The sequence below is a fragment of the Salmo salar genome, chromosome ssa03 (genome assembly GCF_905237065.1).
Source record: "Salmo salar chromosome ssa03, Ssal_v3.1, whole genome shotgun sequence".
In the NCBI taxonomy this organism is placed as follows: domain Eukaryota; kingdom Metazoa; phylum Chordata; class Actinopteri; order Salmoniformes; family Salmonidae; genus Salmo; species Salmo salar.
In genome coordinates, this window is record NC_059444.1 from 27,658,750 (window position 1) to 27,682,152 (window position 23,403).

Consider the following 23,403-nt stretch of genomic DNA (forward strand, 5'->3'; position numbering starts at 1 on the left):
CCCAGCCAGAAATAATCAGACACCAATTTTTCAAGCTAGCATATAATGTCACAAAAACCCAGAAGACAGCTAAATGCAGCACTAACCTTTGATGATCTTCATCAGATGACACAGCTAGGACATTATGTTATACAATACATGCATGTTTTGTTCAATCAAGTTCATATTTATATCAAAAACCAGCTTTTTACATTAGCATGTGACGTTCAGAACTAGCATACCCACCGCAAACCTCCGGTGAATTTACTAAATTACTCACGATAAACGTTCACAAAAAACATAACAATTATTTTAAGAATTATAGATACAGAACTCCTTTGTGCAATCGAGGTGTCAGATTTTAAAATAGCTTTTCGGTGAAAGCACATTTTGCAATATTCTGAGTACATAGCCAAGCCATCACGGCTAGCTATTTAGACACCCACCAAGTTTAGCCCTGACCAAACTCCGATTAATATTACAAAAGTTTGATTACCTTTGGTGTTCTTCGTCAGAATGCACTCCCAGGACTGCTACTTCAATAACAAATGTTGGTTTGGTCCAAAATAATCCATCGTTATATCCAAATATCGGCGTTTTGTTCGTGCGTTCAAGACACTATCCGAAGTGTAAATAAGGGTCACAAGCATGGCGCATTTCGTGACAATTTCTTTTATTAATATTCCATTACCGTACTTCGAAGCATGTCAACCGCTGTTTAAAATCCATTTTTATGCCGTTTTTCTCATAAAAAAGCGATAATATTCCGACCGGGAATCTGCGTTTAGGTAAACAGACGAAAGAAAACAAAGCATGAGGTCGACTCGGGCACGCGCCTGAGTCTCACAGTACTGTAACCAGCCACTACCCAAACGCTCTACTTTTTTTTTTTCAGCCAGAGCCTGCAAAGCCACGATTCAGCTTTTTGCCGCCTTCTGAGAGCCCATGGGAGCCGTAGGAAGTGTCACGTAACAGCAGAGATCCTCTGTAATGGATAGAGATAATCAAGAAGGGAAAGAAATTGTCAGACAGGGCACTTCCTGCATGGAATCTTCTCAGGTTTTGGCCTGCCAAATGAGTTCTGTTATACTCACAGACACCATTCAAACAGTTTTAGAAACTTGAGTGTTTTCTATCCAAAGCTAATAATTATATGCATATTCTAGTTTCTGGGCAGGAGTAGTAACCAGATTAAATCGGGTACGTTTTTTATCCGGCCGTGTCAATACTGCCCCCTAGCCCTAACAGGTTAAAGTAATGGACTATAATTTCTCATTTGAGCTGTTCTTGCCATAATATTGACTTGGTCTTTTACCAAATAGGGCTATCTTCTGTATACCCCTACCTTGTCACAAAACAACTGATTGGCTCAAACACATTAAGAAGGAAAGAAATTACACAAATTAACTTAAGGCACACCTGTTAATTTAAATGCATTCCAGGTGACTATCTCAAGCAACTGGTTGAGAGAATGCATAGGGTGGCTATTTGAAGAATCTTTGTTTAACACTATCTTGGTTACTACATGATTCCATGTGTGTTATTTCATAGTTTTGATGTCTTCACTATTATTCTACAACGTAGAAAACAGTAAAAAAATAAACAAAAAGCCTTGAATGTGTAGGTGTTCTAAAACTTTTGAACGGAATGTACACACACACGAACCCCCCCCCGGCGGCCCCAACCTGCCTCCGCCCCCCCCTAAGAAAAAAAAAGCATCAAATTTAAATAAATAACAAATACTACACTAGAATATACACAGCAAAGTAATGTGCTAATACAACACCATAAAGTAAGCATTTTACATCACATCAAAGAGTTTAGAGATTTCTGTGAAAATATTTTTTACTTTGGGGAGGGGGTGCATTTATTTTATGACACCTTAGGTTGGACCAGCGCTAACCAAAGATTATATGTTATATTGACAAGATAGCCGAGTGACCACTAACAATGGAAATACATGTCCCCAAAGACTGAAGGCAGGCGAGATGAAGTGGGACCATTCTAGCCAATGAGAGGGCAGATACTAGAGGTCGACCGATTAATCGGAATGGCCGATTTCAAGTTTTCATAATCGGAAATCGGTATTTTTGGACGCCGTTTATCTTTTTTTTTTTTTTGACCTTTATTTAACTACGCAAGTCAGTTAAGAACACATTCTTATTTTCAATGACGGCCTAGTAACGGTGGGTTAACTGTCTTGTTCAGGGGCAGAACGGCAGATTTTTACCTTGTCAGCTCAGGGATTCAATCTTGCAACCTTACGGTTAACTAGTCCAACTCTCTAACCACCTGCTTTACATTGCACTCCACGAGGATCCTGCCTGTTACGCGAATGCAGTAAGAAGCCAAGGTAAGTTGCTAGCTAGCATTAATCTTATAAAACACAATCAATCATAATCACTAGTTAACTACACATGGTTAATGATATTACTAGTTTATCTAGCCTGTCCTGCGTTGCATATAATTGCTTAGGTACACGTTGCTCCAACCATAAACATCAATGCCTTTCTTAAAATCAATACACAGAAGTATATACACTGCTCAAAAAAATAAAGGGAACACTTAAACAACACAATGTAACTCCAAGTCAATCACACTTCTGTGAAATCAAACTGTCCACTTAGGAAGCAAAACTGATTGACAATAAATTTCACATGCTGTTGTGAAAATGGAATAGACAACAGGTGGAAATTATAGGCAATTAGCAAGACACCCCCAATAAAGGAGTGGTTCTGCAGGTGGGGACCACAGACCACTTCTCAGTTCCTATGCTTCCTGGCTGATGTTTTGGTCACTTTTGAATGCTGGCGGTGCGTTCACTCTAGTGGTAGCATGAGACGGAGTCTACAACCCACACAAGTGGCTCAGGCAGTGCAGCTCATCCAGGATGGCACATCAATGCGAGCTGTGGCAAGAAGGTTTGCTGTGTCTGTCAGTGTAGTGTCCAGAGCATGGAGGCGCTACCAGGAGACAGGCCAGTACATCAGGAGACGTGGAGGAGGCCGTAGGAGGGCAACAGCCCAGCAGCAGGACCGCTACCTCCGCCTTTGTGCAAGGAGGAGCAGGAGAAGCACTGCCAGAGCCCTGCAAAATGACCTCCAGCAGGCCACAAATGTGCATGTGTCTGCTCAAACGGTCAGAAACAGACTCCATGAGGGTGGTATGAGGGCCCGACGTCCACAGGTGGGGGTTGTGCTTACAGCCCAACACCGTGCAGGACGTTTGGCATTTGCCAGAGAACACCAAGATTGGCAAATTCGCCACTGGCGCCCTGTGCTCTTCACAGATGAAGCAGGTTCACACTGAGCACATGTGACAGACGTGACAGAGTCTGGAGACGCCGTGGAGAACGTTCTGCTGCCTGCAACATCCTCCAGCATGACCAGTTTGGCGGTGGGTCAGTCATGGTGTGGGGTGGCATTTCTTTGGGGGGCCGCACAGCCCTCCATGTGCTCACCAGAGGTAGCCTGACTGCCATTAGGTACCAAGATGAGATCCTCAGACCCCTTGTAAGACCATATGCTGGTGCGGTTGGCCCTGGGTTCCTCCTAATACAAGACAATGTTAGACCTCATGTGGCTGGAGTGTGTCAGCAGTTCCTGCAAGAGGAAGGCATTGATGTAATGGAATGGCCCGCCCGTTCCCCAGACCTGAATCCAATTGAGCACATCTGGGACATCATGTCTCGCTCCATCCATCCACCAACGCCACGTTACACCACAGACTGTCCAGGAGTTGGCGGATGCTTTAGTCCAGGTCTGGGAGGAGATCCCTCAGGAGACCATCCGCCACCTCATCAGGAGCATGCCCAGGCGTTGTAGGGAGGTCATACAGGCACGTGGAGGCCACACACACTACTGAGCCTCATTTTGACTTGTTTTAAGGACATTACATCAAAGTTGGATCAGCCTGTAGTGTGGTTTTCCACTTTAATTTTGACTGTGACTCCAAATCCAGACCTCCATGGGTTGATAAATTGGATTTCCATTGATTATTTTTGTGTGATTTTGTTGTCAGCACATTCAACTATGTAAAGAAAACTGTATTTAATAAGATTATTTCTTTCATTCAGATCTAGGATGTGTTGTTTAAGTGTTCCCTTTATTTTTTTGAGCAGTATATTTTTAAACCTGCATATTTAGCTAAAAGAAATCCAGGTTAGCAGGCAATATTAACCAGGTGAAATTGTGTCATTTTGCGTTCATTGCACGCAGAGTCAGGGTATTTGCAACAGCTTGGGCCGCCTGGTTCGTTGCGAACTAATTTGCCAGAATTTTACGTAATTATGACATAACATTGAAGGTTGTGCAATGTAACAGGAATATTTAGACTTAGGGATGCCACCCGTTAGATAAAATACGGAACGGTTCCGTATTTCACTGACAGGAAAAACGTTTATTTTCCGGATTCGACTATATTAACCTCTCTAGGGTCGGTGGGACGAAATCGTCCCACCTACGTAACAGCCAGTGGATTCCTGTGGCGCGTTATTCAAATACCTTAGAAATCCTATTACTTCAATTTCTCAAACATATGACTATTTTACACCATTTTAAAGACAAGACTCTCGTTAATCTAACCACACTGTCCGATTTCAAAAAGGCTTTACAACGAAAGCAAAACATTAGATTATGTCAGCAGAGTACCCAGCCAGAAATAATGAGACACCCATTTTTCAAGCTAGCATATAATGTCACATAAACCCAAACCACAGCTAAATGCAGCACTAAACTTTGATGATCTTCATCAGATGACACACCTAGGACATTATGTTATACAATACATGCATGTTTTGTTCAATCAAGTTCATATTTATATCAAAAACCAGCTTTTTACATTAGCATGTGACGTTCAGAACTAGCATACCCCCCGCAAACTTCCGGTGAATTTACTAAATTACTCACGATAAACGTTCACAAAAAACATAACAATTATTTTAAGAATTATAGATACAGAACTCCTCTATGCACTCGCTATGTCCGATTTTAAAATAGCTTTTCGGTGAAAGCACATTTTGCAATATTCCGAGTAGATAGCCTGGCATCACAGGGCTAGCTATTTAGACACCCAGCAAGTTTAGCCCTGACCAAAGTCAGATTTACTATAAGAAAAATGTTATTACCTTTGCTGTTCTTCGTCAGAATGCACTCCCAGGACTTCTACTTCAATAACAAGTGTTGGTTTGGTTCAAAATAATCCATAGTTATGTTCAAATATCCTCTGTTTTGTTCGTGCGTTCAAGACACTATCCGAATGGTAAAGAAGGGTGACGCGCACGACGCATTTCGTGACAAAAATTCTAAATATTCCATTACCGTACTTCGAAGCATGTCAACCGCTGTTTAAAATCAATTTTTATGCCATTCTTCTCGTAAAAATGCAATAATATTCCGACCGGGAAAGCGTGTTTACGTTCAAAGACGAAAGAAAATAAAACATGGGGTCGACTCGTGCACGCGCCTGAGTCTCATAGTACTCTGACCGGCCACTATCCAAACGCGCTAATGTTTTTCAGCCAGAGGCTGGAATTACATCATTCAGCTTTTTCCCGGGTTCTGAGAGCCTATGGGAGCCGTAGGAAGTGTCACGTTACAGCAAAGATCCTCAGTTTTCAATAAACAGAGCCAAGAAGAACAAGAACTTGTCAGACAGGCCACTTCCTGTAAGGAATCTTCTCAGGTTTTTGCCTGCCATATGAGTTCTGTTATACTCCAGACACCATTCAAACAGTTTTAGAAACTTTAGGGTGTTTTCTATCCAAAGCCAATACTTATATGCATATTCTAGTTACTGGGCAGGAGTAGTAACCAGATTAAAACCGGGTACGTTTTTTTATCCGGCCGTGCAAATACTGCCCCCTATCCCCAACAGGTTAAATGACCCAAGGCTCGTATTTCTGTGTGTTATTATGTTATAATTAAGTCTATGATTTGATAGAGCAGTCTGACTGAGCGATGGTAGGCAGCAGCAGCAGGTTCGTAAGCGTTCATTCAAACAGCACTTTCGTGCGTTTGCCAGCAGCCCTTCGCAATGCATTGCGCTGTTTATGACTTCAAGCCTGTCAACTCCCAAGATTAGGCTGGTGTAACCGATGTGAAATGGCTAGCTAGTTAGCCGGGTGCGCGCTAATAGTGTTTCAAACGTCACTCGCTCTGAGACTTGGAGTAGTTGTTCCCCTTGCTCTACATGGGTAACGCTGCTTTGAGGGTGGCTGTTGTCGATGTGTTCCTGGTTCGAGCCCAAGTAGGAGCGAGGAGAGGGACGGAAGCTATACTGTTACACTGGCAATACTAAAGTGCCTATAAGAACATCCAATAGTCAAAAGGTATATGAAATACAAATTGTATAGAGAGAAATAGTCCTATAATTCATATAATAACTACAACCTAAAACTTCTTACCTGGGAATATTGAAGACTCATGTTAAAAAGGAACCACCAGCTTTCATATGTTCTCATGTTCTGAGCAAGGAACTTAATCGTTAGCTTTTTTACATGGCACATATTGCACTTTTACTTTCTTCTCCAACACTTTGTTTTTGCATTATTTAAACCAAATTGAATATGTTTCTTTATTTATTTGAGGCTAAATTGATTTTATTGATGTATTATATTAAGTTAAAATAAGTGTTCATTCAGTATTGTTGTAATTGTCATTATTACAAATAAATACATTAAAAAATATATAAAATAAATAAAATAAATGTATAAATTAAAAAAATGTAAAAAAAAGAAAATCGGCCGATTTATTGGTCCTCCAATAATTGGTATCAGTGTTGAAAAATCATAATCGGTCGACCTCTAGCAGATACGCGTGTGAACAACAGGCACAACTAAGTCGTTTTTCTCAAAACTGCCGGAAAGCCACGTGCATCCACTTATATCAGTACATTTCTAACAGCCTAAACATTACAAAACATATATTAGATAAAATAAGCCTCAGGTAATTTGACAATCGCCCATAGACCTCCATACAAAATAGGTATGGAGCTTATCTCATGGGACAGATTTTGGGCAGAGTGAATCCTCTCGCGTCACGTCACCTCTTGCTCTCTGCCCTAACCCATTTTAACTTCCAAAATAAAAGGAAACAGTTGACTAAATTAGGGACAAAAAGTGTATTGAAAGCAGGTGTTTCCACACAGGTGTGGTTCCTTAGTTGATTAAGCAATTCAAATAAAATGGTATTTGTCACATGCGCCAAATACAACAGGTGTAGTGAAATGCTTACTGATGAGCCCTTAACCAACAATGCAGAGTCTTTAAAAAGTAAGTCAGGAAAATTTGCTAAACTGTAGGAAAAATAGTAACACAAAATAACAATAACGAGGCTATAAACAGGAGGTACCGGTACCGAGTCTATGTGCAGGGGTACGTACGGGGGTTATTTGTGGTAATTGAGGTAATATGTAGGTAAAGTGACTGCATAGACAATAAACAGAGAGTAGCAGCAGCGTATGTTAAGTGTGAAGGAATTTGTGTGTGTGTGGTGTCAATATGCATGTGCGTGTGTTTGTGTGTTGGAGTGTGAGGGTAGTCCAGTGAGTGTACATCAACCTTGTGCAAGAGTGGCTTAAAACAGTGTTTTCCATTACCATCAACAAAACACCAAATGATGGAATTTCCCTCCAACAGAGTTCCAGACACTTGTAGAATCTATGCCATGCAAAAGGTTAATTGAAGCTGTGCCTGCGGCTTGTGGTGGCCCAACGCCCTATTAAGACACTGTTGGTGTTTCCTTTATTTGGGGAGTTACCTACATCTCCCTTCCAACAGGTACAGAACAATGGAGTTCACTGATTCACAGCAAGTTAATACTTGACAGAGGAAAGGCATTATTGCAGTGACTGCCACTGTGAAACGCAAAGCTGAGAAACCTTAAAAAGATTTCACATTAATCATGGTCCTAACACATGAAGGGAGGGAGAGCAACAGGGAGAAAGATTGTGTCACACTGAGGGCAAGCTACTGAATGAGTTGAGTGAAAGAGAGAGACAGACAGAAAGAGACAAGACCCATGGCCTGGTGCAGCAAGGGTACCGGGAGAGGCATGAGCAAGACGACATTGGCGGAAGCTGAGATAAAGCTTGAATCGGTTGGCGGTGGAAATTAAGAATAGACTCTTGTCCAAAGAAATTGAAAAATAAGCAAAATTGAGGTGGGGAAGGCAATGGCTAGTGTTGCTAATCATATCTGGTATGTTCTCTGGGATTATGTACGACCCGATGTGGTTAACCCATTGAAGACAACCAAAGTGGTGGAGAAAGCTTGGGTAAAGTAAAAATCACGAGATGTGGGCTTGTTCAGATTTTGTGTGTCTGAGGAGCAGAAAAAAATGTAAATGGGTGCTGGAACTCACTCAATTTGGAGATTATGATGTGTTGTGCTTTGAGCTACGGAGCAGGGCACCTTTTAAAGAAGCCATTTCTGGAGTTTCGTTAGAAGTTGATATATTAAAAGAAAATTCCTGGAGTGGTTGATGTAAGCTGGAAGAATCGTGTGGTTAAATGGCAAGAAGGAGAAGAGTTGGTCAGTCCTTGTGTCTCTCTCGACCAGAGTGAAGCAGGAAAATCTGTATTATCCAGTCAGAACCTTTATAGCCAGGCTTTGCAGTGTAAGAGATGTAAAATGTTTAGCCATGTAAAAAGTGTCTGCAGATGGAAGGAGTCGATGTGGGTCATGTGGTTAAAAGCGTTTTGATGGAGACTGTACAAAACATTAGGAACACCTGCTCTTTCCATTACAGACTGACTAAGTGAAAGTTAAGATCCCTTAGTGATGTCACCTGTTAAATCTACTTCAAATCAGTGTAGATGAAGGGGAGGAGACAGGTTAAACAAGGATTTTTAAGCCTTGAGACATGGATTATGTATGTGTGCCATTCAGAGGGTGAATGGGCCTGACAAAATATTTAAGAGCCTTTGAACAGGGTATGGTAATAGGTGCCAGGCGCACAGGTTTGAGTGTGTTAAGATCTGCAACGCTGCTGGGTTTTTCCACACTCTACAGTTTCCCATGGACAACAATAGCCTACCTCTACAATTCATCCAGAATTAAGATTGTGGTCTTCATTAGAAACCATGTACCTAGTGGCACTGTGGTCAGATGCCACAGTCCAATCAAAATTAGATCACGCATATACAGTACCGGTCAGAAGTTTGGACACACTCATTCATGGGATTTTCTTTAAAAAAAAAAAGTTTTACATTGAATAATAGTGAAGACATCAAAACTATGAAATAACACATATGGAATCATGTAGTAACCAAAAAAAGTGTTAAATCAAAATATTTTATGAGATTCTTCAAAGTTTTGAGCATTTTCCAGACAAATCACTAGCAATAAAGTGCAGAATATGTCCAAACTGATGCGTAAAGGCACATAGCTTTCTGTAAGCTTGAGCGAGGTCACTGTCCAATATGATGTAGGCTACAATACAAAGGACTCTGCAGGCTACTTTTAGAATTACACTTCATTCCTTTATAAATCCATAGCATTTGCTTCACATGCGTGCTCCTTTGCCCTTATCGATTGCTGCTTTTATCAATTTTCATAATTTGAACATGCGAGTTGTTATAGGTTATCATATTAGAGGATCTTTGAAATACAAAACTTTTGGTACGCATCTTAAAGTTGCACTATGCAGAAATAGCTCCGCCATTTCCTGGATGCTAAAACTAACAGTTTGCCTAATTTCAGTTTGTGACAAAATAAGATGGCACAGTGTAGAGAATCACTGTACCATCTAAACCACTGAAATATATTTTACATAACCAAAAATGTTGTATTTTCTGGTGTACAAAACCAGAAGTAAAAGACTCAAAAACAAAAACTTAAGGGAAGCATATAAATAGTGCAAATAGAACAGCTCTACCACTTCTTCGACTTGCATTCAAGTAGAATGATAGATCTATAACTCACATCAGTATGTGAATTTGGTAGGGTTGCCCATAAAGTTACATATTTCCACTAAGACCTGCCTGAACAACCAATGCGCGCACGCAGGCCTAAAAAGCTGGTTTACTGTTTAGGAGGAGGATATCTGGAATCATATTTATTTTTATGGTTGTGTACAGGTAAAGGATGTCACACTCAGTCTTAAATCATTAGATATCAAATATACACTAATGATGAGATTGCAAAACTACTGACTACAAAAGTGTGACGTTTTCTGTCAATTTATACAGCTTGTCATAAAGGGAGATCCAAGGCAGGTTGGATTAACTTGCATACAGGGAAGGACAAGGGAATCTGGTCACAATACAGAATCAGTGGGCTGTTAAGAGTCATTTTATTACCATGTGTAGACTCAATAAATCTGGATAATCTTGATCAGATGACAACCACATGTTAATGCAAGGTGTAAGCACAGCTTCTGTCTCCTTTGTGGAGGTAGTAAAACGGGTAGAAAGAACAGAAGATCCGATGTCAGTGTATAACAGTGGAGCTAAATAGACACATGCACCAAGGCCGGCATGTCACCAGCAAGATTCAGACATTCTTAATTTGAAGAAAGTGGCCTTCATGACATTTATAGCAATGGTGATAAACGGAACTGCACTTTTCTCTTGTACATTTCTTTGCATCCCCGTTCAGTTGGTGGCAGCAATACACAATTTAAGTCAACTTCGCCATAAAACCAAAAGAAGAGCGAAATTGACATTGAATTTAGATAGAGAGAAATGGAGGCAAGGAAAATCTCAGGAAGCCCTCGCTTGTTTTTGTTTCTCAGGAGTTGCAAAAAGTTCACTCGTCTTAAAAATATATATTTCATCCCCTTAGACCAGAAAAAAAATTAACAATCAAAGCTATATCATAATTATGTAAGTCATGGGCCAAGGTAAACGTAAAGTGAACATGTTCAGCTGTTCCACAGAAGCTGCTTTGCTTGTCTGAGCCTGTCCTGACAACGTCAACATTGTGCCCTCACCTGAGTAGGGTCGTCGTGGAGTAATATCTTCCTCCCTAAACACACGTTCGAGACTTGACTTCCCGGCCTCGCCATCCTCCACGGGGACCACAGTGAAGTTGGTGGGCATTTTAGCCCCTCACTGCATTGACTCTAGCCTGAGAAAGTCAACTTCTCTCGTCCCGCTCAACATCTCTAGACACGGTTCGATGTGTTCTCTCCTGTTATGTCTCTCTCATCTCTATCGCGTAGATTCTGCCCCCATGTGACCAGGCTCTCCAAATAAGGAGTGTTCTACAACTCCTCCCTCAGGAAAAAGTCCTCTTACACTCAACTTCCCCCTCCAAGCTATAGTGCCTACGACAGACAAGACTCCTAATTTTACAGCAGGCACCTCCTGAAAATCTTTCCCTTCCTTTAATGAAAAGAGCCCTCTATCTGTATTTATGCTATCTCTGTTTCCATTTACTTGTCGATTTTTAGAACGTTGCAAAGAAAAGAAATACGACAATTGCATGTTACTTTGCGTTGCAATTTAACTATTGTCGATAACAAAAAACAGCTGCACGTATTGACGTCACATCCCCACTCAAAATAATAAAATAGTTTTCGCAAAGACCTACAGTAGCTAGGTTTCCATCCAATTGGCGACACATTTTCATGTTTATATTCTGAAATCCGCATAAAGAAAATATGCGCATTTTCCCACCAGTAGTGTAGTTCCACCAAATGGACTTGTTGCCAATACAAATCAGTGCGGGATGACGTGGTACACAAAATGTAATTGTTCACTTACATTTTAGTGTACCCGAATAAAAATCGAAAGTGAAATGTGTGTCCATCGCATTTTCAACTCTAAGATAGTTTGTCACTCCCCAAAAACTGTTGTGTTAAATAGCAAAGGTGTCTACTCTGGCCTTGGCACGTGCTCTAGCCAACAGGTCACAGATAGCCTACACGTGCTGGTAGGCTACATGAGGACCTAATTATGGACAATAGCGAGAATATTTTTGTTCATCATAATTTATTTCATCTGTAGCCTAATAAACTGAACGCTTTCCCTGGTCATAGTGGAGGACCACACCATATCATCACGGGACTCCCAAGTTTACTTCAATATGATGATTATTATATCAATATTTTCTCATAAAGGCGTTTCCACGACCATTACTCGCATAATTAATTTTAATAATTCTCATGTGTCAATGTATCACCACGGTCAGTGCCATGGTTAAACTTGCAATCCTGTAAATCTGAAATAATTGGATGGTAAAACTTGCCAGACAACCAGAAAAGCAAGGCGAAGCCATTCATACATTCTTGAAAGTCAGGACAATCCTTGTCCTACAAAGAAACATAATTTTAATAGTTAAAAATATATATTTTTAAAAATATATATGATTTGGATAATATTCATCCAAATCAGACAGCCTTTTTACATGGACGATACATTGGAGATAATATAAGACTGGAAACAATAGAACACTATGAAAAATCTGCGAATGCCGGCCTGGTATTCATAGCTGACTTTGAAAAAGCTTTTAATAAAGTACGACTGGAATTTATATTTAAATGCCTGGAATATTTCAATTTTGGAGAATCTCATACAATGTGTTAAAGTTATGTATAGTAACCCTAGGTGTAAAATAGTAAATAATGGCTACTTCTCAGAAAGTATTAAACTGTCAAGAGGAGTAAAATTAGGTTGTCCAACAATAATATCAAGGTGCTAGAAATCCAGGGCATAAAAACAAAGGTGTCATTGTACGCTGATGATTCATGTTTTCTTTTAAATACACCATTTGGTTCCCACCATAGCCTCATAGAGGATCTAGATCATTTTTCTAACCTCTCTGGAAAACAACCAAATTATGTTATTGTGTACTAATATTGTGTACTAAATTACGTATTGGATCACTAAAAACAAAAAATTTTACATTACTGTGTAGTTTACCAATAAAATGGTCTGACGGTGAAGTTGACATACTCGGTATTCATATCCCGAAAGAAAGAAATGATCTCACTACACTAACATTTTATAGAAAGTTAGTAAAAATAGATAAGATCTTGCTACCATGGAAAGGAAAATACCTGTTTATTTGTGGAAAAATTACCCTGAATAACTCTTTAGTCATATCCCAGTTTACCTATTTGCTTATGGCCCTGCCAACACCTAATGACTTGATTTTTAAATTATAAAAGCAAAAAAGATTCCATTTTATTTGGAATGGTATTATATCATAAATAGGCCTGGTGGAGTTATGTCATACATGCAGCCAACAAAAATATATGGAAATGTCTGCTCTATCCAAAATGACAACACACTAATTGCAGCATTACCTAAAAAATGGAAGAGGATAGTGGAAGGGGGAGAAAGTAAGGAACTTGTTTGTTGGTTTTGCATTAAAGACTAAAATTGGTTAAAGGAAATTGTGATAAATAAAAAAGTGTACCAGTTTAATTTAAGGACCAAAAAATTGACAGCTGTGCCACACAGATTGCAAAATAGTTGGGAAGAGATGGTTTACGAACTGATACACAAAACGACGCTGGATTCAAAACTTACAAGTTTTTCAATTTAAATTATAATACAAAATTATTGCAACCAATATAATGTTATATATATGGGGGATACAACCATCCCAGCTCTGCAGATTTAAGAGATTTAAGAGAGAATCATTAGATCATTTGTTTTGGTACTGTCCATTTTTAGCTTGTTTTTGGTCACAGGTTCAGGAATGGCTGAAGAATTGCAACATTTACCTGGAGTTAACTTTGCAAATAGCACTGCTGGGTGATCTGAAAAGTCACAGTCAATCGATCAATAATAATAATACTCTTAGCAAAAAAATGTATCTTTAATTTACAATCTGTAGAAACTATGAGAATAGAAAGGTTCAGAACTTTTGTGAAACAACACAAAACAGAAAATGTATGGCAAATAGAACTCAAAACTGGATGGTGTTCGGAGACAGATGGGAGGGGTAGAGGGGAGCTGAAGGTTGGGACTATAAATAACAACAACAAAAAAGATAACTAATGTAAAATATTCTGTGTCCGTAAAATGTACAGTGCATTCGGAAAGTATTCAGACCCCTTGACTTTTCCCACATTTTCTTACATTAAAGCCTTATTCTAAAATTGATCAAATATTTTTTTCCCTCATCAATCTACACACAATACCCCATAATGACAAAGCGAAAACAGGTTTTTAGAACATTTTGCTAATTTATATACAATACCGTTCAAAAGTTTGGGGTCACTTGGAAATGTCCTTGTTTTTGAAAGAAAAGCAAAATTGTTGCCCATTAAAATAACATCAAATTGATCAGAAATACAGTGTAGACATTGTTAATGTTGTTAATGTTGTAAATAACTGTTGTAGCTGGAAACAGAAGATTTTTTGTGGAATATCTACATAGGCGTAAGGAGGCCCATTATCGGCAACCATCACTCCTGTGTTCCAATGGCACGTTGTGATAGCTAATCCAAGTTTATCATTTTAAAGGCTAATTGATCATTAGAAATCCCTTTTGCAATTATGTTAGCACAGCTGAAAATTGTTGTTCTGATTAAGAAGCAATAAAACTGGCCTTCTTTAGACTAGTTGAGTATCTGGAGCATCAGAATTTGTGGGTTCGATTACAGGCTCAAAATAGACAGAAACAAAGACCTTTCTTCTGAAACTTGTCATTCTATTCTTGTTCTGAGAAAGGAAGGCCATTCCATGCGAGAAATTACCCAGAAACTAAAGATCTCATACAACGCTGTGTACTACTCCCTTCACAGAACAGCACAAACTGACTCTAACCAGAAAATAAAGAGTTTCTTTGTCATTATGGGGTATTGTGTGTAGATTGATGAGAATATTTTTAAATATATATACTGTATTTATAAAAAAATCTATATGGGGGATTGGAAATGATGCAGACAATTACATTAATAGAAGCTACAATCTATTTGCAATATTAAAACTGATCCACCCCGCCAAAAAAAGAATCGGTCCATGTGCCCTTCAGCAATGGACTTAACCCTAATTTGCTACAGTGGCGCCATACTAATATGGCTGAGCCTGTAAAACAAAACATTTCACATCACCTATCCGGAGTACTGTATGTGACAATAAAACAATTTTTTGGACAGTGTAGAACTATGGTAAAGTGACTCAGGATTTTGTCTTCCTTCCTCTATGTTTTCCCACCATGTGTAAGTCAGAAGTCTACGACATTAAGCACAGGTAAACAAAAGGGTGTTTCCTTTCCCACAGAGTAATTCAGAGGTGTTGATCGCTAGACTGACCCTGCCAGTTGAGAAAGAGGGAGAGTTGTCCCCTGTGGTAAGGCAGCAATCAACACAAAGGCCCTAGGCACGCATGTGAATCACTTCAGCCTGAGGGTGCCCCAGAGGAAAAATATGGAACAATTGGTCAAATGGATTCTTAAAAAAGCTGAAAAGAGAAAGATTTAAAAGACTGAAGGCTATTCATGACAATGAAGATTCTGGAAACATCACATGAATAATGCTGAACACAACAAAATTGTAAAAATCTCACATCTACTCCCGGGCTATTTAACTGAAATCTCCCAGTAATGCCAGTATATATTATCAGAACACCTTATCCTTGCATTGTGTACAGTTGAATGTACTCTTCAGCAATAACAAGGTGTGTGTAAGTCATACTGTGTTCTGGTTGTGTGCAGTATGATCATAAGCTTTGTCATGGGAAGATGAAGGGAGATAATCATTCAATGCTTTGTTCCTTTGGCAGTACATGCAGGTTGTTTACTGTTAAAGCTTTCAAACTATTTTCAGTGCAAAAGCAAAGACACTTCAAAATAAAAGCACAATGTCCACAGAGCAAACCATTGGGGAAATGCTGTATAGGCCTATTTGGTATGGTTGTCAATCATCTGTTGGTTGGATAATTTGATAGTTTGATAGAACCAAGTAATATTGGAATTTTAAAAACATTTGGTGAAATTTGATTGACTTGTCAATTGGCCATTTGTTTTGACAAAGCAACTAATCCTTTACAATTTATACTGAACAAAAATATAAATGCAACATGTAGCAATTTCAAAGATTTTGCTGTGTTACGGTTCATATGAGGAAATCAGTCAACTGATATAAATAAATTAGGCCCTAATCTATGGACATCACATGACTGGGAATATAAATATGCATTTGTTGGTTACAGATACCTTAAAAATAGGTAAGGGCGTGGATCAGAAAACCAGTCAGTATCTGGTGTGTACCTCATGCACCTCATGCAGCGTGACACATTCCCTTCGCAAGTAGTTGGTCAGGCTGTTGATTGTGGCCTGTGAAATGTTGTCCCACTCCTCTTCAATGGCTGTGCGAAGTTGCTGGATAATGACGGGAACTGGAACACGCTGTCGTACACGTCGATCCATAGCATCCCAAACATTCTAAATGGGTAACGTCTGGTGAGTATGCAGGCCATGGAAGAACTGGGACATTTTCAGCGTCCAGGAACTGTATACAAATCCTTGCGACATGGGGCCGTATATTATCATGCTGAAACATGAGGGGATGGCGGCAGATGAATGGCAACACCATGGGCTTCAGGATCTCGTCACAGTATCTCTGTGCGTTCAAATTGCCATCGATAAAATGCAATTGTGTTCGTAGCTTATGCTTGCCCATACCATTATATATGTTTGACATCATTTAGCAGACACTCTTATCCAGAGCGTCTTACAGTAGTGAGTGCATACATTTGAATACTTTTTTTTGTACTGGTCCCCTGTGGGAATCAAACCCACAACCCTGGCATACTCTACCAACTGAATTACACAGGACTATAAACTCACAGCCACCATGGGGCACTCTGTTCACAATGTTGACATCAGCAAACCGCTCACCCACACAACGCCATACACGTGGTCTGCGGTTGTGAGGCCGGGTGGACGTACTGTCAAATTCTCTAAAACAACATTGGAGGCTGCTTATGGTAGAGCAATAAACATTCAATTCTCAGGCAACAGCTCTGGTGGACATTCCTGCAGTCTGCAGTCAATTGGACATTCCCTCAAAAATTGAGACATCTGTGGCATTGTGCTGTGTGACAAAACTAAACATTTTAGTGCTGCCTTTTATTGTCCTCAGCATAAGGTGCACCTGTGTAATCATGCTGTTTAATCAGCTTTTTGATATGCCACACCTGTCAGGGGGATGGATTATCTTGGCAAAAGAGACATGCTCACTAATAGGGATGTAAACGCCAAATTTGAGAGAAATACGTTTTTTGGGCACATAGAAAAATTCTGGGATCTTTTATTTCAGATCATGAAACATAGGACCAACACTTTACATGTTGCGTTTATATTTTTGTTCAGTGTATTTTGGACAAGTAGGCCAACAGCCAGAGAGGAACAGGCAAAGCATTCCAAAATCTTTGCTAAGAATGAACATACCAAATCACCATGCGTTTCATGAGCAGAAGAATTAGGTTTTTCCAAAATTCCAAGATGGCGGGAAATCTATAATGGCAGATGTCATGGTCGTCATAAGTTACCACAGCCACAAAAAAATAAACTGTATCTATTTCTACAATTTCTCTTCTTAAAATGTGATTTTAAACCTAACCTTAACCATTACTTTAACCACACTGCTAACCTTATGCCTAACCCTAACCTTAAATGAAGACCAAAAAGCAAATTATTGTTTACATTATATTTTACGATAGCCAATTTTGACTATGTGGCTGTGATATCTAGTGGAAAACGGATGTCATGGGTCCGAGCATAGACTTAGATAGACAACTCATCTTTGTATCTGTCCCATTATGGCATCTGTGAGAGCACGGGCAGCGCTATTGAAGCCATTTTCATTTTGAAGTAATCCATTTTCTTTTTCCAGTACTTTTATGAGTTGGTAAACAAACTGAAAGGATTTGTGGTTGAACAGGTATGAACCAAATTTGGCGATTTTGGCGATTTACTGCCACCTGCAGTTATGGTATGTTTGCTCACAAGTATTGTCCAGGTCATCCCTCCTGATGACCTGGACAGAATAATGTGATCTTTCCTTAATCCATAGGAAGACCCAGGGAGAATCTCAATTGGTTTTGCTCGCCTCCCCTCCTTTTTTCTCTCCTTGTCTCTTTTTGAAAAAAGTCAAAGGTAATTGAGGAGCGGAGGCAAGAAGAGGAATCATGGAAACAAATGAACTTGTTTGAAGTGAGACTCTTCTTCTCCACTCATGTCATTAGGAAAATTACGTTTACAGGACTGGAATCACAAAATAAATGTGTAAAGTGATCAAAACAAATTGAGCTAGTTGTGCAATACATTGTATAGATAAAATGATAAGTAGCTTATTGTTTTTAAATGTATGGATTTTATCCTTCGAGAAAATAACATCTGATTTTAAACACTTCCACAATTGTCGGCACGAAGATAGTCTGTGCATCCTCTGCCGAAGTAGGCAATCAAGGAGTGGAGCAGACTCTTCAGTCGACTACTATTGAATTGACACTCTCCTCGATCACTTGACCACTTATCTATTTCCGGGTCATGGAGGAGATGGAGAATTCGAGAACAGACTTTTTTTCGAATTGAGAAACTCCCCCACCCAGGGCTGTAGCTACATATGTGGACACTGAGGTCCAGACCTCGGTAATTTTTTTGAATAAAAAACATCTATATGCACTTACTGTTGAGAGTTATAATAGTAGAATACGCAAGGTGCAATTTCAAAACTTGGCTGTGCATCAGCAGTTTTCCACTTGTTATGTGTCACCAGGGGCGCAACTTTCACTGGGGAATGGGGGGGGGGGTGTCATCCTGAAATTGCATTTTTGTCCCCCTCAGCTTTATCATTGCAATCTGATACAAGAATGCACCAATTTGTAAGTCGCTCTGGATAAGCGCGTCTGCTAAATGACGTAAATGTAAAATGTAAAATACAAAAAGCGGCAGAGGTGTGCTTTAGGACCATGTGTACGCCTCTGAGCAGTCAGGTAGGCTGTTTGTAGTATTCAGCCAGCTGGATCCCAGAGCGGTCTGACAGGTTGTGATCTGAAGGCAAAGCTTCTGGAAGGCTGCCTGGACCAGCAGAGGAGGATTGAGCATAGTGCAGTGTGTATGTGTTCTGCTCTTTCACAGAGTTTCAAAAGCAAGCAGAGCAGAAACTGGCTACTATTTAGTTGGCTGATGTAACTGGCAAGGTACAGTATATACACTGCTCAAAAAAATAAAGGGAACACTTAAACAACACAATGTAACTCCAAGTCAATCACACTTCTGTGAAATCAAACTGTCCACTTAGGAAGCAACACTGATTGACAATAAATGTCACATGCTGTTGTGCAAATGGAATAGACAACAGGTGGAAATTATAGGCAATTAGCAAGACACCCCCAATAAAGGAGTGGTTCTGCAGGTGAGGACCACAGACCACTTCTCAGTTCCTATGCTTCCTGGCTGATGTTTTGGTCACTTTTGAATGCTGGCGGTGCTTTCACTCTAGTGGTAGCATGAGACGGAGTCTACAACCCACACAAGTGGCTCAGGTAGTGCAGCTCATCCAGTATGGCACATCAATGCGAGCTGTGGCAAGAAGGTTTGCTGTGTCTGTCAGCGTAGTGTCCAGAGCATGGAGGCGCTACCAGGAGACAGGCCAGTACATCAGGAGACGTGGAGGAGGCCGTAGGAGGGCAACAACCCAGCAGCAGGACCGCTACCTCCGCCTTTGTGCAAGGAGGAGCAGGAGGAGCACTGCCAGAGCCCTGCAAAATGACCTCCAGCAGGCCACAAATGTGCATGTGTCTGCTCAAACGGTCAGAAACAGACTCCATGAGGGTGGTATGAGGGCCCGACGTCCACAGGTGGGGGTTGTGCTTACAGCCCAACACCGTGCAGGACGTTTGGCATTTGCCAGAGAACACCAAGATTGGCAAATTCGCCACTGGCGCCCTGTGCTCTTCACAGATGAAAGCAGGTTCACACTGAGCACGTGACAGACGTGACAGAGTCTAGAGACGCCCGTGGAGAACGTTCTGCTGCCTGCAACATCCTCCAGCATGACCGGTTTGGCGGTGGGTCAGTCATGGTGTGGGGTGGCATTTCTTTGGGGGCTGCACAGCCCTCCATGTGCTCGCCAGAGGTAGCCTGACTGCCATTAGGTACCGAGATGAGATCCTCAGACCCCTTGTGAGACCATATGCTGGTGCGGTTGGCCCTGGGTTCCTCCTAATGCAAGACAATGCTAGACCTCATGTGGCTGGAGTGTGTCAGCAGTTCCTGCAAGAGGAAGGCATTGATGCTATGGACTGGCCCGCAACGTTCCCCAGACCTGAATCCAATTGAGCACATCTGGGACATCATGTCTCGCTCCATCCACCAACGCCACGTTGCACCACAGACTGTCCAGGAGTTGGCGGATGCTTTAGTCCAGGTCTGGGAGGAGATCCCTCAGGAGACCATCCGCCACCTCATCAGGAGCATGCCCAGGCGTTGTAGGGAGGTCATACAGGCACGTGGAGGCCACACACACTACTGAGCCTCATTTTGACTTGTTTTAAGGACATTACATCAAAGTTGCATCAGCCTGTAGTGTGGTTTTCCACTTTAATTTTGACTGTGACTCCAAATCCAGACCTCCATGGGTTGATAAATTGGATTTCCATTGATTATTTTTGTGTGATTTTGTTGTCAGCACATTCAACTATGTAAAGAAAAAAGTATTTAATAAGATTATTTCATTCATTCAGATCTAGGATGTGTTATTTTAGTGTTCCCTTTATTTTTTGGAGCACTGTATATATATATATATATATATATATATATATATATATACAGTGCCTTCGGAAAGTATTCAGACCCCTTGACTTTTTCCACATTTTGTTACGTTACAGCCGTATTCTAAGATTGATTAAATTGTTTTTTTCCCTCATCAATCTACACACAATACCTCATAATAAAAAATGGAAATAATACATTTACATAAGTATTCAGACACTTTACTCAGTACATAGTTGAAGCACTATTGGCAGCGTTTACAGCATCGAGTCTTCTTGGGTATGACGCTACAAGCTTAGCACACCTGTATTTGGGGAGTTTCTCCCATTCTTCTCTGCAGATTCTCTCAAGCGCTGTCAGGTAGGATGGGGAGCGTTGCTGCACAGCTAATTTAATGTACTCTGGAATAATAACAAGGTGTGTGTTAGTCGTACTGCGTTCCGGTTGTGTGCAGTATGATTATAAACTTTGTCATGGGAAGATGAAGGGAGATGAGATAAGAGGTCTAAATGCCTTGTATGACTCTGAGAATCATGCAATGCTTTGTTCCTTTGGCAGTACATGCAGGTTGTTTACTGTTAAAGCTTTCAAACTATTTTCAGTGCAAAAACAAAGGCACTTCAAATTAAAAGCACAATGTCCACAGGGCAAACCATTGGGGAAATGCTGTAGTAGAAATATAGGCCTAGTTGGTATGGTTGTCAATCATCTGTGAGTTGTATAATTTGATAGTTTGATAGAACAAAATAGCATTGGCATTTTAAAAATGTTTGGTGAAATTTGACTGACTTCTCAATTAGCCATTTGTTTTGACAAAGCAACTTCTCCTTTACAATTTATACTGAACAAAAATATAAACGCAACATGCAACAATTTCAAAGATTTTACTGTGTTACGGTTCATATAAGGAAATCAGTCAACTGAAATAAATAAATTATGCCCCAATCTATGGACATCACATGACTGGGAATATAAATATGCCTCTGTTGGTTACAGATACCTTTAAAAAAAGGTAGGGGCGTGGATCAGAAAACCAGTCAGTATCTGGTGTGACCACCATTTGCCTCATGCAGCATGACACATCTCCTTCACATGTAGTTGATCAGGCTGTTGATTGTGGCCTGTAGAATGTTTTCCCACTCCTCTTCAATGGCTTTGCGAAGTTGCTGGATAATGACGGGAACTAGAACACGCTGTCGAACACGTCGATCCATGTATCCCAAACATTCTAAATGGGTGACATGTCTGGTGAGTATGCAGGCCATGGAAGAACTGGGACATTTTCAGCGTCCAGGAATTGTGTTCAGATCCTTGCGACATGGGGCCGTGCACTTTCATGCTGAAACATGAGGTGATGGCGGCAGATGAATGGCACGACAATAGGCTTCAGGATCTCGTCACGGTATCTCTGTGCATTCAAATTGCCATCGATAAAATGCAATTGTGTTAGTAGCTTATGCTTGCCCATACCATTATATATGTTTGACATCATTTAGCAGACACTCTTATCCAGAGCGTCTTACAGTAGTGAGTGCATACATTTGAATACTTTTTTTGTACTGGTCCCCTGTGGGAATCAAACCCACAACCCTGGCATACTCTACCAACTGAATTACACAGGACTATAAACTCACAGCCACCATGGGGCACTCTGTTCACAATGTTGACATCAGCAAACCGCTCACCCACACAACGCCATACACGTGGTCTGCGGTTGTGAGGCCGGGTGGACGTACTGTCAAATTCTCTAAAACAACATTGGAGGCTGCTTATGGTAGAGTAATAAACATTCAATTCTCAGGCAACAGCTCTGGTGGACATTCCTGCAGTCAGCATGCCTATTGCACATTCCCTCAAAAATTGAGACATCTGTGGCATTGTGCTGTGTAACAAAACTAAACATTTTAGAGCGGCCTTTTATTGTCCTCAGCATAAGGTGCACCTGTGTAATCATGCTGTTTAATCAGCTTCTTGATATGCCACACCTGTCAGGGGGATGGATGATCTTGGCAAAAGATACATGCTCACTAATAGGATGTAAATGCGAAATTTTAGAGAAATAAGCTTGTCATGGTTGTCACAAGTTACCATAGCCACAAAAAAAGACACTACCTATTTCTACAATTTCTCTTCTTAAAATGTGATTTTAAACCTAACCTTAACCATTACTTTAACCATACTGCTAACCTTATGCATAACCCTAACCTTAAATGAAGACCAAAAAGCTAATTATTGTTTACATTATATTTTACGATAGCCAATTTTGACTATGTGGCTGTGATATCTAGTGGAAACCGGATGTCATTGTTTCGAGCATAGACTTAGATAGACAACTCATCTTTGTATCTGTCCCATTGTGGCATCTGTGAGAGCACGGGCAGCGCCATTGAGGCCATCTCCATTTTGAAGTAGTCCATTTTCTTCTTGAACTACTTTTATGAGTTGGTAAACAAACTGAAAGGGTGCATACTGCCACTTGGAGTGTGGTTGAACAGGTACAAACCCAAGATTGGTGATTTACTTTACTCATTACTTTGTTGAAGAACCTTTGGCAGCGTTTACAGCTTTGCGTCTTCTGGGGTATGACGCTACAAGTGTGTCACACCTGTATTTGGGGAGTTTCTCCCATTCTTCTCTGCAGATCCTCTCAAGCTCTGTCAGGTTGGATGGGGAGCGTTGCTGCACAGCTATTTTCAGGTCCCTTCAGAGATGTTCGATCGGGTTCATGTCCGGGCTCTGGCTGGGCCACT

General features: G+C 40.5%; 1 protein-coding gene across 2 annotated transcripts in view; it reads right to left on the reverse strand.

Annotated features, from left to right (window-relative positions):
- The window catches only part of LOC106599281 (solute carrier family 12 member 7), a 93,053-nt gene extending 81,842 nt beyond the window's left edge, over window positions 1–11,211 (reverse strand). Inside the window, exon 1 of one of the 2 annotated variants that reach the window (XM_014190430.2) lies at window positions 10,911–11,211. In XM_014190430.2, the coding sequence (XP_014045905.1) occupies window positions 10,911–11,019 (109 nt within the window). In that variant the 5' untranslated portion in view covers window positions 11,020–11,211. The remainder of the gene's footprint in view (window positions 1–10,910) is intronic. The other variant, XM_014190432.2, reaches the window with a different exon arrangement.
- Window positions 11,212–23,403: the final 12,192 nt, after the last annotated feature.